At 48.1% G+C, this 18,353-nt stretch overlaps 1 protein-coding gene across 9 annotated transcripts in view; it reads right to left on the bottom strand.

Annotated features, from left to right (window-relative positions):
• Positions 1–7,943: 7,943 nt before the first annotated feature.
• The window catches only part of LOC142245626 (natural cytotoxicity triggering receptor 3 ligand 1-like), a 140,342-nt gene continuing 129,932 nt past the window's right edge, over positions 7,944–18,353 (bottom strand). For 8 of the 9 annotated variants that reach the window (XM_075318508.1, XM_075318507.1, XM_075318509.1 and 5 more), the window contains one exon: positions 8,807–14,287. In XM_075318508.1, the coding sequence (XP_075174623.1) occupies positions 14,241–14,287 (47 nt within the window). In that variant the 3' untranslated portion in view covers positions 8,807–14,240. Of the gene's footprint in view, positions 8,600–8,806; positions 14,288–18,353 lie in introns of those variants that run through there. The other variant, XM_075318516.1, reaches the window with a different exon arrangement.

The raw sequence follows: 18,353 nt of genomic DNA, 5'->3' as shown, positions 1-18,353 counted from the left end.
CCAGCCTTGTGACCCTCCACGATCTTGTCTCTGATGGCCTTAGTATGCTCCTTTGTCTTTCCCATGTTGACTAAGTATGAGTGCTGTTCACAAGTTTGGGGAGGGTCTTAATTAGTCAGAAAAGGCTGGAAAAAGAGATAATTAATCCAAACATGTGAAGCTCATTGTTCTTTGTGCCTGAAATACTTCTTAATACTTTAGGGGAACCAAACAGAATTTGGTAGTTTGAGGGGTTGAATGACCCTCTGAATAAACGTTTCACAATTTAAAAAAAAAAAAAAAAAAAAGAAGAAATAACATTCTTTTTTGCTGCAGTGCATTTCACACTTCCAGGCTGATCTACAGTCCAAATGTCACAATGCCAAGTTAATTCCGAATGTGTAAACCTGCTAAATCTGCAGGGGGTTGAATACTACTTGTAGGCACTGTACATACAGAACACATATACAAGTTACAATAGACAGACTAGTACAGAGGTAAGAGGTTTGAAGTTTCTTGTCCCTCGCTCAATTCTTCATGAATTCTTATCGCACTCACTTGCACCAGACGACCGGTCATTATTTTTTGTGGTTGCTGTCTGCATCTTTCCCTCTTTATCTGCAGTATCTGGTTTTTGAGACCACATATATAAACCTTTTCAATCTATGAATTATTTATTTCTTGTTTTCTACCTCCTTGCCTTTGTAATAGCAAATTATATGAATTTTGGTTCTGGAAATTTTTTATGGAAACAAAGTAGTCATAAATGGTATATTCTCTAATTGGGCTATAGTCAGCCCTGGGGACCGCAGGGATCTGTACTGGAAGCAGTGGGGACTGCAGGGATCTGTGCTGGGAGCAGTGGGGACTGCAGGGATCTGTACTGGGAGCAGTGGGGACTGCAGGGATCTGTGCTAGGAGCAGTGGGGACCACAGGGATCTTGACTAGGGACGATTCTTTTTAATCTCTTTATTTATGACCTTGTGGATGGGATTGATAGTAAAGTGTCAGTCTTTGCTGACAACACCAAACTATGTAGGATATTAAAAACTGACCTTGATAGTACAATATTACAAAATGATCTGCAGACATTGGGCAAATGAGATTTTACCCCTTCACGACCGCGGACAGTAAAATTACGTCCTATTTTAACGTGACTTAACGACCAGGGACGTAATTTTACTACCTAAAGTTCATTTGATTGCCGTGGCCATAGCAACGGCTTTCAAATGATGTCCCCTGCTGTTTCTTACAGCAGGGGACCTTTGCTTGACCCCAGGGGGGGTGGCATCGCCACCCCCCATCCACGATCGATGTGATTGGCTGTTCAAATCTGAACCGCCAACCACATCGTTCACGCTAATTTCGGCAAAAATAATGCCTGAATTAGCGCGATACTGTGAGATCCGGCTATGATCTGTTGTAGCAGCTACAGCAGATCATAGATGGATCTCAAACATGTCGCCCCCAGCCCCTGCAGCACTGATTGGAGCAATCGTGCTATGACGCGCAATCGCTCCAATCAGTGTGCAGTGGGGCGGTGTGATCTGCAGGTGGCCGCCCTCCCCAGGCCTGTGCTGGTCTGGGGAGCCTCCCCCTGCATGTCTGCAGCGTGCACTGGCTGGCACTTTTGGTACCACGCCACCGCTGCTGCAGCTGCCGCCGCCTCTGATGTCACCGTTCCTGCTCCAATGGTAAGTATTCCGCTCCATGCGCGCTCCCGCGATGGCCCCTGCGCGTTCCCGTATTGGCTCCTGCGCGCTCCCGTGATGGCCCCTGCCCATGCCCCCCCCGATCTGCCTCCCCACTCCCCGATCTGCCCCCCGACATCCCGATCTGCTCCCCCTGCGATCTGCCTCCCTCCTCTGTGATCTCTATTCTGCTTCCTAAGTTCCTTCCTTCTGCCTTTGCTTCTCCGCCCCCTCTGCTCTCCCCCTCTGCCCCCCCCCTCGACATCCTCTTACCTGCCTTCACTGGGTCGTCCGAGGTCTTCACTGGCCCAATCACATCTGCCTCCATCGCTGGGTCCTTCCTGTTCCTGGGTCTTCTGCTGATCTGTCCAACGTCATGCCTGCTGATCGTGTAAAGCTATCCATCTTGCTGCCTTCTTGTTTTCCTCCTACAGTTCCTCTGGTCAGTGATCCTCTTGGTACTGGGAGTATAATTTTTTTTTTTTTTTCTTGTATCCTGTCCATTTTGACACCTCATCCGTCCGTGCGTCCCGCCGAGTGCTGATCAGGGATGCAGATAACGGATCTGCATCCGTGGTCAGTTTTCAGCGGGACTTTTTTTTCCCATATCCCCGACGCTTCTTGTATCGCATCCATCCGTGCGCCCCGCCGAGCGCTGATCAGGGATGCACATAACGTCTTCTGCATCCGTGGTCAATTTTTGGCGTGACTTTTTTCCGCATTCGCAACGCTTTTTGTATTGCATCTGTCCGTTTGTCCCGCCCGAGCGCTGATCAGGTATGCACATAACGGATCGGCATCCCTGCTCAATTTTTGGCATGACTTTTTTCTGTATCCCCGACGCTTTTTGTATCTCATCCGACCGTGCGTCCCTGCAGCGGCCGATCAGTGCACTGCGTCTGTGCGTTTGAAAAGTCAAATGGCGCTCCTTCTCTTCTGAGCCCCGCCATTTGCCCAAACAATTACTTTCCACCACATGTGAGGTATCAACGTACTCAGGAAAAATTGCACAATACGTTTTATGGTGCATTTTTTCCTGATACCGTTGTAAAAAAAAAAAGCTACCTGGTTGACGCAAAAATTTTGTGGTTAAAAAAAAAATAAATAATAATTTTCACGGTTCAACGTTATCAACTTCTGTGTAGCCCCTGGGGGTACAAGGGGCTCACAAAATAACTAGATAAATTCCTTGAGGGGTCTAGTTCCAAAATGGGGTCACTTGTGGGGGAGCTCCACTGTTTAGGCACCATAGGGGGTCTCCAAACGTGACATGGCGTCCGCTAATGATTCCAACCAATTTTGCTGTCAAATGGCGCTCCTTCTCTTCTGAGCCCCGCCATGCGCCCAAACAATTACTTTCCACCACATATGAGATATCTGCGTACTCAGGAGAAAATGCACAATACATTTCATGGTGCATTTTTTCCTGTTACCCTTGTGAAAAAAAAGCTACCTAGTTGAAGCAACCGTTTTGTGGTTAAAAAAAAAATGTTTTTCTTTTCACGGCTCAACCCTATAAACTTCTGTGAAGCCCCCAGGTGTTCAAAGTGCTCACCAAACATCTAGAAAAATTATTTGGGGGCTCTAGTTTCCAAAATCGGGTCACTTGTGGGGAAGCTCCATTGTTTAGGCACCTCAGGGGGTCTTCAAACCCGACATGGCGTCCGCTAATGAGTGCAGCTAATTTTGCCTTCAAAAATTCAAATGGCGCTCCTTGCCTTCCGAGCACTGCCGTGCGCCCAAACAATTGATTTTTACCACATATGGGGTATCAGCGTACTCAGGAGAACATGCACAATACATTGTATTGTGCACTTTCTCTTTTCTCCCTTGTAAAAATGAAAATGTTATAGCTAAAGTAACATTTTTGTGTTAAAAAGTAAAATTTTCATTTTTTCCTTCCACATTGCTTTGGTTCCTGTGAAGCACCTAAAGGGTTAATAAACTTATTGGATGTGGTTTTGAGCAGTGTGAGGGGTGCAGTTTTTAGAATGGGGTCACTTTTGGGTATTTTCTGTCACCTAGGTCTCTCAAAGTCACTTCAAATGTGATGTGGTCCCTAAAAAAAATTATTTTGTAAATTTTGTTGGAAAAATGAGAAATTGCTGATGACCTTTGACCCGTTCTAACTTCCTAACGAAAAAAAAAATTGTTTCGAAAATTGAGCTGATGTAAAGTAGACAAGTGGGAAATGTTATTTAGTAACTATTTTGTGTGACATATCTCTCAGATTTATGGGCATAAATTTTCAAAGTTTAAAAATTGCGAAATTTTCAAAATTTTTGCAAATAAACGCAAAAAATATCGGCCTAAATTTACCACTGACATGAAGTACAATATGTCAAGAAAAAACAATCTCAGAATCGCCAGGATCCGTTGAAGCGTTTCAGAGTTATAACCTGTCAAAGTGACACTGGTCAGAATTGCAAAAAATGGCCCGGTCATTAGGGTGTTTTAGTGGCCGGGGGTGAAGGGGTTAATGTTGATAAATGTAAAGTTATGTGTGGCGGCCCCTGAGGCTTCAGTCGCCACAGAGTATTGCACCCAATTTTGGGTGTAATGCTAAACTCGGATCCTGAGGAGGTCAATCCCGGTGTCACCACTTACACAAATACACACACTAGGTTGCTCCTGTTCCCACTGGGGACTGGGCTAGGGTAGGGTAATAAAGTGGTTGTCTACAGAGTGGCATTTACAGAATGCCCTCACACAGGGGCCGTAGTCCGACTAGCTTAGGATCTGGGAGGGGGGCAGGTGCAGCCAGCAGGGGGAGTCAGGAGCCAACACAACAGTTAGAGAGTTCCGCAGCAGGAGAGGAAAGGAGCAGTCGTGTATCACGGGTGCTCTGGTGGGAGAAAGAGTTCACACGGTTGCTGTGGGGAGAGTGCAACTGCTCCCCTCGGAACCCGCACCACACAGGGCACCAGGATCCTAGGGAAGATCGTACTTCACGTTGGTTTTCCAGAATCTGCGTGGACGGGCAAAGTTTCAAGCTTCCCTGGCCACACAGCGCCCGACAGCACAGTGCCATATAGCATCCAGGGCCTAGGATAACGCCAGACTCCATAGCGGAACCGCGGCACCTGCATATAGAAACAAGAGTACTACTCGTGAAAACCCGGGTCTCCAAGTAGCTTCAAGCCAGGGAATCTACTGCACAGGCGCTACAAGGAGGAAACCCACCGGACTGATCTCTAAAAGGATTCGGGTTCGATGGAGCACATCACAGCAAGTGACTAGTATTACCCGGGTGAGCGACACAGCACAAAGAGTGAGTAAACAACCTGGAACCGCAGCTATAGACTCTGTCTCTTGATCACTGGTGCCGCCGCCCCATGCCTGAGTGCCCCCTATTACTACTCCTCTCATCATCCTCCCCAGTGCCCACTTCACCTGTGGGGAGTGATACAATCCATAGCTGCTACCACCATCTGCACCGGAGGACAACAAAAGCAGCAGTAGCTAATTCCCTGGTGGCATACCAGAGGTGGCGTCACGACATTCACCTCACTACTACCCCCCATCATCTCTTCCCCAGCCATCTTCTGTACGCCTTGGGGCAACGAAGCCGGGCTAGGCTGCCTGTGATGACGTCCGTCTATGGCCCGTCGATGAGTAGGTTAACCGCCTGCCCCGTGGGGTGCTAAACATGCACCTAGGATGGAGTAATCCTATAGTTGCGTATACATTAAATGGAAGTAAAATCTGGACTACAGAACAGGAGAAGGACTTGGGTATTCTCATTACAAATAAGCTGAGCAGCAGCACTCAATGTCAGGCAGCAGCTGCTAAAGCAAACAAGATTTTAGGGTGTATAAAAAGAGAGATTAGATCCCGTGATCCCAACGTATTGTTACCCCTCAATAAATCACTTGTAAGGCCACATCTGGAATATGGGATCCAGTTTTGGGCTCCACATTTTAAAAAGGACATTCAGAAGTTAGAGTCAGTTCAAAGGCAGGCAACTAGACTACTACAAGGAATGGAGCCGCCCGTATGATGAGGAATGGAGGCCACCCATATGATGAGGAATAGAGGCCGCCCGTATGATGAGAGGTTGAAAAAGACGTCTCAGAGGAGATCTCATTTATATGTATAAATACATGTGTGGTCAATATAAAGGACTGGCACATGACTTATTCCTTCCAAAGACAATACTAAGGACACGGGGGCACTCACTGCGAGTGGAAGAAAACCGATTCCAACAGCTAAATAGGAAAGGGTTCTTTACAGTTAGAGCAGTCAGACTGTGGAATGCCGACCACAAGAGGTAGTAATGGCAGATACTATAACAGCTTTATATCAGGCCTGGATGATTTCCTCAGTACATACAACATTGTTGGTTATAAATGACTTAGTGACCAAATGTAGAATTGGTGGAGGAAGGGTGAACTAGATGAACCGGGGGCTTTTTTCAACCTTAGTAACTATGTAGCTGTGTAACTTTAATCACTTGATATCTATTTATTCATCTCTGCATAATTAGGGTTATGTGCATTATAAATTATTAAAAATATACGTTTTTCTCACCAGTTAACTTTGTGTGATCTGATTCAGGCTTTGCAGTTATTGCACATTAAATTGATTTTGCAGCTGGATTTTATCTACTGCAGCGCCCTCTAGTGGATGACACTGTATTTTTTTATATGTGGGATTTATATCTCCTCTTTTTTGTATGTTTTTATTATTTCTTGTGTTCTAATAAAGATGATTTTTACCTCGGCCTAAAACTCACAAGCTCCTTGTAGATGTTGTCTTTAGTGAGATTTGAACCCAGGACCCCAGTGACCCAGCACTGACCACCGAGCCCCCGTGCTGCAGAGGTCGCTGTCAGTAAGGAAGTATGAACTGTCTGTCCGTAAATCATTATGTTTCATTTTTGTAGTCTTCTGTAAAGAGAAGGATCTGACTTGCGCCATAGAGGAGCAGAAAACAGAGGAATCCCTCGATCACATACATTCTCTTTTCTACCCTGCCCGGGGCTTATTCCACGGAGTACATAATGATCGACAGGCCAAAATTAGACATGACAGATTGTTATTCCCCCGACATCATCTGTCAAGGGAGAGTCAGAGGCCCCCATACATGGTGTAATGCCTGTACCATCACCCAACAAGCAATTCCTCCCGTAGTGTGAGAGTTCCTGTCGCTCCTGGGGAGTGGCTCGGCAGACCGTGGGTTAGTCACACCGGGGCGCTGGACAAGTCGGATCTCCATTGGGGTGGACACCGCCTCCGTTCTGATCTCAGCCTCCTTCAGCTTCAACTCCCCTCAGTTCATTGTACAGAGCCTGCATGACTTCCATAAGGCCTCCGCATGGTCCTGGCTCTCGGGTACCTTCCAACTGCACACTGCACACCCTTCTCTCTGTTACTGGGGTGGACTCCTCTTCCCTTTCTACCACAGCCAGGTGTATCTGCCAAAAGGACAGTTTTCATGCAGCCCAGGCCATCTCCAGCAGTTTATCTCTAAGTAGCCTATGTGAACACCCCGCTATAAACTGATACCGGACAGTCTGTTTCTCAAAATGCCCCCTGGGTCTAGCCGCTGTACGTCTTTCAATATCTCTTGAAGAGTGATAGAATATTGTAATAGGAACGCACACACCCTCTGTGGTCGGTTAAGGAAAAGAGAGCAGAGCTGTGTCACTCAAGCGCAGCCCCCCTCCAACAGCGCTAGAAGCTTCTCCAACGTGTTTCTGTCTGCCACTGGGCGTAACATCACCATACGCCTAGCTCTCCTTCTAATGTATTTAATGCTAGCTTTACCTGTAATTTGGGGGAGAAATTACACATCCGCAGGATGTTCTGCACTCTCTCAGCCCAATTCTGCAACGTCATGCTACGCCCGTCATACTTGGGTATGTGCTGCAGCAAATCTCCTACAGATACGTACCCTCCTGCGTTCGTCGCGGCTGCCAGGGGAACTGCAACCAACGGACGTGTCGCTGGTACTGCTGTAAAATTTCCTCCCTTGGCTCCGTCCATGACAAATGCTGGATTCTGCCGACTACACCAGAAATCTAATGACCAAAGGTCCGAATGAGATCCAGCGAGTCACAAACCGAGGCCCAAGCAGAAATGTCACAAAACTATATTTACTGAAAGGGATGGGGAAGAGGGTCAAAATGAAATGTGTATTCAATTACTCCTCAGTAACTACTACGCCTATTGTACTGTACACAGCCAGGCTATATGCCGGGGTCAGGGTGCTAAATCCAAAGATCCTTCCAATGTGCATTACAAACGGCAGTAATAAATTTACCTAAGAAACATATAAGAGACAAACAGCAGCACAATAGCACTTCACAGACAGGTTGTAAATCCAATGGGTGTACTCTAGTGAGGGTCTCTGGAATAACACACCGCCTCACAACCTAACAACCCTACACTTCACAAATGCGAACACAGCATAGAAGTGCATAAACTGATTGGATACCCGGGTATCAATAACAGTACCGTGTTTCAAAAAGAGGACCCACAAAGGCCTGTGGTAAGTTCCAGCTGCAGCCACTACCGGTGATCTTCGGTGCCAAAAACCATGAAGAAAAACATTAATCACACAAGAAGAGTCTATTTCCTGCCTGCAGCAGGGCCCTGCAGATTCCCAATCACAGTACACTAACAGTTCTGCAGGAGTCTAAGCACTGCTCAGGGTGTCTCCAATGTTCTGCTCCAAGCTCCTTCTTCCCAGGAAACAGTTCACCTGGTGGCTCAGGGTCCTGGCTGCTTGGCCCAGTCAGTGTTCGATTTCTGAAGCATCAACCACCGACCTCCATAAAGCTCTCAGCTCCTCACAAGCCTGCTGTAAATCCTTCTCCCTCTTTTCCCGGGCTTCTCTGCTCACAGACCAGCCACTGTCCTTCATCAGAACGGCCTCCACCTTTTTCAGGGAGGATTCCTCTGGGTCCTAGTGCTCTCACAGTTCTCTACACACAAAATGAGTTACACACAGGAATGTCAGCATTTACAGCACTTTGCGCACTGTTACACATTTCCCTTTTTGTAATTGAATTAAAGAAATAAATTAACTCTTTGATGATATTCTAATTTATTGAGATGCACTTGTATATAATGCTCCAACATACACATGTATTATTATTTATTATTATAGCGACATTTATTCCATGGCGCTTTACATGTGAAAAAGGGGCATACATAGACAAGTACAATAATTATGAACATTTCAAGGCACAGACAGGTACAGGAGGAGGTACAGAAGGAGAGAGGACCCTGCCCGCAAGGACTCACAGTCTAGAGGAGGATAGAGGACCCTGCCTGCGAGGGCTCACAGTCTACAGGGAAGGGGTTGAAGATACAGTAGGTGAGGACAGAGCTGGTGGTGGGACACTATGGTGGACTGAGGGTTACTGCAGGTTGTAGGCTTCTCGGAAGAGGTGGGTATTTAGGTTCCGTTTGAAGGTTTCCACTGTAGGTGAGAGTCTGATATGCTGTGGTAGAGAGTTCCAGAGAATTGGGGAGGCATGGGAGAAATCTTGTATGAAAATATGGAAAGAGGAGATAACAGGGGAATAGAGAAGGAGATCTTATGAAGATCGAGGGTTGTGTACAGTTAAGTGCCGGGAGACTAGGTCACAGATGTATGGAGGAAACAGGTTGCAGATGGCTTAATATGCTATGTTTAGTGTTTTGAAACAAAGTCTTTGGGCACTAGGAGCCAATGAAGAGATTGACAGAGAGAAGAATCCAGGGCAGGGGGACATGTTGATTAGTCGGGCAGCAGAATTTAGGATAGATTGGAGGGGAGTAAGAGTGTTAGAAGGGAGGCCACAGAACAGGAAGTTACAGTAGTTCGGGCGGGAGATATTGAGGGCATGCACTAGAGTTTTTGAAGATCAAAGAACATACAGATCTGGGAAATATTTTTGAGTTGGACTCAGCAGACAGTGGAAAGGGCTTGGATGTGTGGCTTGAAGGAGAGAGCTGAGTCAAGGGTTACCCCAGGCAGCAAGCACACAGGACTGGGGAAAGTGAGCAGTCATTGATTCTGATGAATAGGTCAGGTGGAGTTGGGGGAAAGATGATGAATTCTTTTTTTCCATGTTCAGTTTAAGAAATCGAGCAAAAATGAAAGATGAAATAGCAGACAGACATTGTGTGATTTTGGTTAGTAAGGAGGTGATGTCAGATCCAAAGAGGTAGATCTGCGTATTATCAGCGAAGAGATGATACTCAAAGCCATGGGATTCTATGAGCTGTCCCAGGCCGAAGGTGTAGATGAGAACAGCAGGGTTCCAAGAACTGAACTTTGGAGGACACCAAAAGATAGGGGGCGAGATGAGGAGGTGGTGTGAGAGTGGGAGACGCTGAAAGTGCGGTCCATTAGATATAAAGTGATCCCGGATATGGCCAAGTCTGTGATGCCCAGAGATGAGATAATCTGTAGTAGAAGGGAATGGTCCACGGTGTCAAAAGCAGAGGACAGGTCCAGGAGGAGGAGGATAGAGTAGTGTTGATTGGTTTTGATGGTTAATAGGTCATCTGGTTCACAGACAAATCGTTAATAAAAAAAATGCCGTATTTTCCGATTTGTAACACACACTTTTTTCCCCTCAAAACTGGGGGAAATATGGGGATGTGTCTTACAAACCACATATGGCTTACCGGGGCAGCAGTGGTGGCGCTGGGTCGGCAATACTGCAGTCTCATGGGCTGTCGCGGCGGACTGCGGGCTGCTTTGAATCTCCCGCAGTTGACGAGATCAACTTCAAGAAATTGGCCGTGGAGGTGGCCCGTGCGCAGATAGGACTCCGCGGCCTTTTTCTTGAAGTCCATTGCGTTTATCTGCACAAGCACGGTGGCCATTATCTTGAAGTCGATTTCATCAACTGTGGGAGATTCAAAGCAGACCGCTAGCAGATCAATAGCGCCCGCTGTTGTGACACCCCACAAGCCCGCAGCCCCCTTGAGCCACGACACTCCCTTCTCTGTGCCCACAGCATCACCTACCCTGCCTTCTGGGACCTTCTGAGCCGCTCCACCACCACTGCTCCCCCCTGGTGAGTATGGCTCACACGGAATTACAATTTAAAATATGTGGCGTTCATGGCTCTCTCAGCCAAAAAGGTTCCCGACTCCATTGTAACCAGTCAAAGAGGGAGCAGGAGGAGAGGTGGGAGGACAGCTCAAGATGGACATGCTGTTCCAGTAGTTTTGAGGCATAGGGGATATATATAAAATGTATATACATATATGTGACGCCCTGGACACCCCAGGGGTCACAGGTCACTACAACACACACACCCCCACCACACTAGGCAGGTAACAACAGTCAAACATTAAGCCCTGATTGCCTCCCTCAGTGTTAGACAGGCACACCAGGTGGGCAGAGTCAGGCAGAAAGACACGCCCACCGAGGAGTCTGCTGGCCTGAGGCAGGAAAAAGACAGTTCAGTCAGTTCAGTTGAGTTGAGTTGGGAGTTTGGAGTGGAGTGCAGTTGAGGAGTAGAGAGAAGTGCAGTTCTGCGTAGGGCCTGGGTTGGAGCCCAGGACCCTTGAACAGTCAGGCAGGCAGACGGCAGGGGCCGCCTGTAGGAGACCGGGAACACGACCGGTGGGACCGTAGGGACCGGGACAGGGTTGGAGCCCACCGGAACCGAACCGGGGAGCCAACAGTATACTGGAGCACCAGGACGGGTACTCAGACCCTGACTAAGCGGTAGGCCACCACCATAGTCGAATTAACTGATTGAGGATCTGGACCTCCCGGGGTTCTTTCCCACCAAAGTCCCGATTGAGGGCAACCGCCCAACCCGACCGGATAGTAGCCATCGCCAGAGGCCAGAGATCCAAGGGCCAGCGCCTGCGGGCAAAGGAGCTCCTTCGACACAACCGCCGGGGAGCGGACCACCCGTGCTTAGGCACCGTGGTCCACTTACACTTAGGTACAGGAGAAAGGGGGACTCTGCCAACCCGTCTAGTGAACTGCAGCCGGCTGCGGGCCTCCCGTCTATCACTACGTTTAGTTTACCAGTGACTCTGTGTGCCTTAATCGTGAGTACAACAGCGCCATCCGGCACCGCATCGCACACCGCAGCACTGCGCCCTGCACCAGCTCCCCGCAACCGGGCCCCGGGACACACCGCCCCTACCCACGGAGGGGTTAACACCAAAGCTGCACCCTGACACCGCTCCCGGGAGTCCCTCACCTCTACCGCAACGGTGGTGTCCACCATCACCACGACCCGTGGGTGGCGTCACGAGCAATCACCCCGACACCCGAAATTCCCGCATCCCCCGCGTGTAGCGCCAGCCTCCCTTGCAGAGCGAAGTGACCCCTGGGTCCGTGAGAGGCTCGAGCCACCGCCCGCAGAACGAGCACGGATCCGAGCGGCCCGGCGGTCGCAGCTGAGGCCGCGGGGCGGTACATATATACACTGCATATACATATACTGTACATACAGTATATACACATATATATATGCAGTGTATAGACATACACATATAAATACACTGTATACACACACACACACACACACACACACAAAAGGTGGAGGAGGGCAATAGCCATGATGCTCATTTTTCTGGAGTCATTGGTCCTCCATGCGGTCACTCTCTTTCTCTCCTCAGACTATAGTGGAAACATCAGCACTTCTATACAGAAACAGAAATAGCAAGAAGGTTCACTAGAGAAATAAAGGCACCCCTTGGAGGACTCACTATGATGTCTTTCAGAAACAGGTAATATCTGCCTCATATGAATATTAAAGGGATCCTGTTACCAGGATTTTCCTAGAAGCTGTGGCCACCACCACTGAGCTCTTGTATTCAGCATTCTAGAATACTGTATATAAGAACCCAGGCTGCTCTGTAGAATGTAAAAAACATCTTTATTATACTCATCTAGGGGGCGGTCTGGACCATTGGGTGTTGCTGCTTTCGGTCCAGCGCCTCCTCCATCTTGTGCGTTCACCATCCTCTATCTTCTGAGCCCTGTGTGGATGATGCGTCCTATGTCATCCACACAGGCCGGCATTGCGGACCTGCGCAGGCGCACTTTGATCTGCCCTGATGAGGGCAGATCAAAGTATTGTAGTGCGCATGCACAGGCGTTCTTTGACCTTTTATACAAATACAAACTGTTAAGCTACTACTAGGGGGCGCAGGGACTCGGGTAGGAAAAGAACTCCTGAGTGTAGTTAGACAGAAGCCCAATAGAGGTTGCAAACACAAGAGAAGGGATAGTCGATCAGTCATGGTTTAAGCTGAGCTGTCACGTTGGTACCGAGGAGAAATCAAGCCAAAGTCAAAGAACAGAGCTGATGTCGGATACCGGGAGAGCAAGTAAGCACAGGGGAGGTCGTGTGGAACAAAGACGAGGACAGGAGACAGGAGGACAGGGAGGTATGGACAAAAGGATTGGTAGGAGGGATGGAGGTACGGACGGGCAGGAGGAACGGAGAGAAGGACAGGCTGGGGAAAGGGAGGTCAGGTTGGGTTGGGGGATAGAGGTCAGGTCAGGCAAGAGGGATGTAAGTCAGGACGGGCAAGTGGAGCAGAGGTCAGGACACATAATACCGGCTAGCAGGACAAGAACCAGAGAATGTCTCTCAGGAACGGAGCACATAGCAGAGCCGGAAATATCACTGGTGGCGTCCCGGAAGCAGCAATGCCAAGATATGGCGGCGTGACCCCCGGAATGAGGGCAGAATAAACAGGCCCCTCCCGGAGGCAGGATACATGCACCGGCACAGGAACGGCAGAGCCGTGCATGAACCCTGACACAAACCTATTACTGGAGCATGTCTGAAAAGCAGCAAGGGGACAAAGATGAGTGAGAAAATAATAACGCTTGCTTCTGTGACGGCTGCAAGATTTCAGAATAGGCCCTGAGTGGTGGCCTAATGGCTGAATAAAATAATATAAGAATGAAAGAAAACCGCGCCACCTCGGGTAATGTGTGTACATGAATGGATCGTGAAAAGAACTTTGGGTAAAAGGGGGCGAGACTGAGGTGTGATGGACGGCACAGAATCGGATGGAATCATAAATGTGTAAAACATACAGAATTTAATGTGAAGTGTTAAAAATAACAATGTAAGGAAAAAAGACAAATATAAATCCCATAAAATACATAAAACCAAAATAACCAAATATGTCGAAGAGGAGATGGAGTTCTGTTATCCTAGATTTACAATGGATAGCGAGAGTCCGCAAAATACATAAGATATTTCAGTGTCCTTTGATGGATATAAGAAGAAGAGGAGGCACTTACAGTTCGTAGTATGGCTGGATATACGTGGGGGGAGGGTAATGACACTCACACTGCGGGGAGGTCCTGAAGGAGCAGATCAGGGATCCTGCGTCCTATCTGCTCCAACACCTCCAGTGTTAGTCCTGCTGATATCCATGGAAGAGCCAGTGCGCTTCAACCGTGGGGGTGTAGCAGCGATAGTGGGGTAGATTGGGGATCCTGCGTCAGGTCTTCTGCTATGCGCCACTGGAACTGAAGATGCTATGGCCCGAGGAGCTGCCTCAAACTGGCGCGGATTTGTGACGTCACGGAGTTGCTACGGGTGTCTGTCAGACTCGAGATTCTTCCAACTCGTTTCAAAATGTATGCGTCCTTTTTCTTTGGGGAATGACTGTCTGCAGGCCTGCAAATTGTATATATACACAGATTATAATCGGTGGCAACCTGACTAATTGACTTAAAGTGAACCTGTCAGGTGCAATATGCACTCAGGACCATGAGCAGTTCTGGGTGTATATTGCTAATCCCTGCCTAACCGTCCCTGTATACACTCGCATAGATAAAGAGATCTATAGAAAAAGTATTTCTAAAGATCTTTTATCTTATGCTAATGAGTGAGGGGACTAGTCGCAAGAGTGTTATATCCCCCGACTAGTCTGCCGTCTAATCATATTAGCATACCCACCGGGGAGTACTAACACGCTATTCAATGCAGCATCACCAGCGGTGCCATGCGTACCTGTGTCCACTGTCACCACTGATCCGAAGTCCCAGTACTTCCGGTCTTGCGCACTAGAGCTCTCTGAAGCCGGGACATGTACACCCGACTTCATACTGCGCATGACTGGAAGTGCCCGGCATTCAGATTCAGAAGCGCGGTCACAGCTGGTGACGCTGCACTGAATAGCATGTTAGCATGCCCCTGTGGGTGAACTAGTCGGGTGATACAACACTCTTGTGACTAGTAGTCCCAGCACTCATTAGCATATTAAAAAGGATCTTTAAAAATTATTTTTTCTATAGATATCTTTATATATACTACAAGATACAGGGACTGTTAGGCAGGGATTAGCAATATACAGTACAGATCATTACAGTACTTTGATCTGCCCTCAGCAGGGCAGATCAAAGAGCGCATGCGCAGGAGCGCAATGCTGGCCTGTGTGGCTGATGCAGGATGCGTCATCTACATGGGGTTCATAAGAAGGAGGACGGCCATCACAACAGAGAGGAGGCACTGTACTGGAGAGCAGCGACGCCCATTGGACCAGAGAGCAGCGATGCCCATTGGACCAGAGAGCAGCAACGCCCATCGGACTGGACCGCCCCTCAGGTGAGTATTATAAAGGTGTTTTTTATGTTCTACACAGTGGCCTGGGCTCTTATATACCGTATTCTAGAATACTGTATATAAGAGCTCACTGGTGGTGGCCGCAGGTTATAAGGGAAACACTTAGAGACTAGATGTGAGAAGGGCACCACCCTCCGGGATCTCCTGGCATACAGCAACGTCATAGACAAACAAAGAGAAAGAGTATGCCACAATAGGGATCGCCAGAAGAAATGTTTTTAACCAGAAGAAATGTTTTTTTTAGGAAATTGAAAAAACTTTATTATATCATGTGTACAAAATAATGGCTCAAGGGACAATCGAACACAGAGCACAAGGATTAATGTACAAGTGCCCAAATAGGGTCTAGTTACTGAACCCCAATATGAATATCACTGTTATGTGTCAAGTAGCAGTTTTCTCATATATAATAGATAAGGCCCCACTGAGGATTTTACATTCAATATCCTCTTTTAACATGCATTATCCTGTATTGGTCACTGTAAAGCCTGGATCAGGTCTGAAAATTCATCAAAAAGTTGGTAGAACTGAAGACCACTGTTTTGTAGCATGGAATTCAATACATATATTTACATCAGTGGTGAATAAGTATCAAACATACCATACTATGAAGAAAAAGACATGGATCGCACATCCCAAAAATACAATGATCTAAAAGCCGCTAGGCAAAAAATTAAATAGAACATGAGGTTCTTTTGTTACCATTCTGATCAGATTGTATTAAGCCCACTGCCACGTCACGGCAAACCTCTTGAGTGGGTCCCTAACCTGACCTTTTTGTGTGGCACCGTGCACTGACCACCGCCGCAGCGACAAAGCGCCAGCAGGGCGGGCGACCTGGTGCCTCACAGCACCCATGCTGCAAGGCAAAGCCCCCAAGGCTCCAGGCCGCGCCGCCCCACCGACACCACACCACCACAACAGCAGCCACCACACAGCACCAACACACAGTGAGAGGAGCTGTGCACTCACCTCCCACTGGCTCCCATATGTGAACTGGGAGCAAAAAGAAGGCTGACCCCTCTTGCAGTCTCCTGCTGATTAAAAACACCTGTGCCAAATGGGTGGAGTGCAGATCCAAGCAAAAAAAGAGGGGGATAGACTGATATAAAAAAAAATTTTTTGCCTAGCGGCTTTTAGATCATTGTATTTTTGGGATGTGCGATCCATGTCTTTTTCTTTATAGTATGGTATTTATATCAGTCTATCCCCCTCTTTTTTTGCTTGGATCTGCACTCTCCCCCATTTGGCACAGGTGATTTTAATCAGCAGGAAACTGCAAGAGGGGTCAGCCTTCTTTTTGCTCCCAGTTCACATATGGGAGCCAGTGGGAGGTGAGTGCACAGCTCCTCTCACTGTGTGCTGGTGCTGTGTGGTGGCTGCTGTTGTGGTGGTGTGGTGTCGGTGGGGCGGCGCGGCCTGGAGCCTTGGGGGCTTTGCCTTGCAGCATGGGTGCTGTGAGGCACCAGGTCGCCCGCCCTGCTGGCGCTTTGTCGCTGCGGCGGTGGTCGGTGCACGGTGCCACACAAAAAGGTCAGGTTAGGGACCCACTCAAGAGGTTTGCCGTGACGTGGCAGTGGGCTTAATACAATCTGATCAGAATGAAATTTTTTGCCTAGCGGCTTTTAGATCATTGTATTTTTGGGATGTGCGATCCATGTCTTTTTCTTTATAGTAAAGTATCAAACATACCACATGTGGAAAAGACTATTTCATTATTGGTATTGAACCTTATCTTTCATTGGCCGGCCAGACACTCAACAATCCAGAACGGGTACATATAAGTCAGCATAGGTTTAGTGCGGCATCTCGACAGATATCAAACTAGACCTTGAGAATCACCTATTGGGTCCAGATCATCAGCCCGGGGTATACAAATGATATACACAAGGGGAGGGAAGGGATAAAATAGTAAAATCTCCCACATCAGAGTCCCCAATGATCCTGACCCAGTCACCAATGTGTTAAACACAGAGAAACCTCACACACTCACCACACTGTAGTCACTTTAACCCTGAGTGAACTGACTAGCCTATTAGTGATACAGGGAGGGAACAGCCATGCCTGCAAGCATTCATCACAGCTCAGAAAGTGCAGGGCAGGTCAGTGAGGCTGCACTGAATGCACCCTGACTGCTGAGCCCGGTATGTAAGAGGTTAAAATTCCACTCCCATGCCCGAACCCTGCCCCCTTTATGGTGTCCAATCCCACTATTCTCCTCGCTATTGGATCCCCTATATAATCCCCCTTACTTCCTGGATTCGGCCTCTCCTCATCCTGAGACCCGGACGCTGCTGTGCTGCTGGCAACCCGGACACAGTTTGCTGCTGTCCCACCCTCCCTCTTCTTTATTGTATATTATATTGTTTTAAGTCACAGCGGTCAGTGGTTGAAAATGGTGGCTGTTAAGCGAAGGCTGATTGCGCCAGGAGTCCGGCCTGGCATTACGCCTCGTTTGAAATGGTATATCCGGTTGGATAATTACAATGGTTATTTTAAGCTGTGACCGACCCCAACCCAACAAAAGATGAGAGTTTGTATAAATATTTGATTATCTCTCCAATAAAGTCGATTTGGTTTACTACAATTGTGTGTTTTGTTCGGGCATGGGACATTGGTTCAGTGGTGGGGTCTCGGCAGTCTAAGCAACATGTTATATAGCAGTATAGTTGTGGAGCCCTACAGGTGCGGTGCAGCAGTGTATTACCCTTAGGGACTCCACGGGATGGGACGGTCTGGTCACAGGTAGGGAACCTTCGTTTTGGGATACGTCGTGACGCCACTCTCAGAATTGCGGTCAGTGCGGACCGCCACTGCAGGTTAAGGGATGCCTGGGGCTGATGGTGGGTGCAGTAGGTTGTAATAGCCTCCTGAGAGTAAGGCAAGCCCCAGGTCCCTGTGTATGTGGGTGGGACCACAGGTCGCAGAATGACTCAAACACAGTCCAAGAAGTCTTTTAACGTGTTTACTCACTGTTTAGAGGTCACGGTGAGATGCCCGGGCGACACTGTGATAACCAGGTGGAACCAGGAATTCCAGGAGGCCGTTCTGAGGGTAGCTGTCCGCTCGCCCTCCTTGCACTCTTTTTGTTTGGGAGGATCCCTTGCTTGAAGCGTGG

This window comes from Anomaloglossus baeobatrachus, chromosome 7, assembly GCF_048569485.1.
Source record: "Anomaloglossus baeobatrachus isolate aAnoBae1 chromosome 7, aAnoBae1.hap1, whole genome shotgun sequence".
Taxonomy (NCBI): domain Eukaryota; kingdom Metazoa; phylum Chordata; class Amphibia; order Anura; family Aromobatidae; genus Anomaloglossus; species Anomaloglossus baeobatrachus.
The sequence above is the reverse complement of the archived record's forward strand: the minus strand, read 5'-3'. Positions and strand labels throughout refer to the sequence as shown.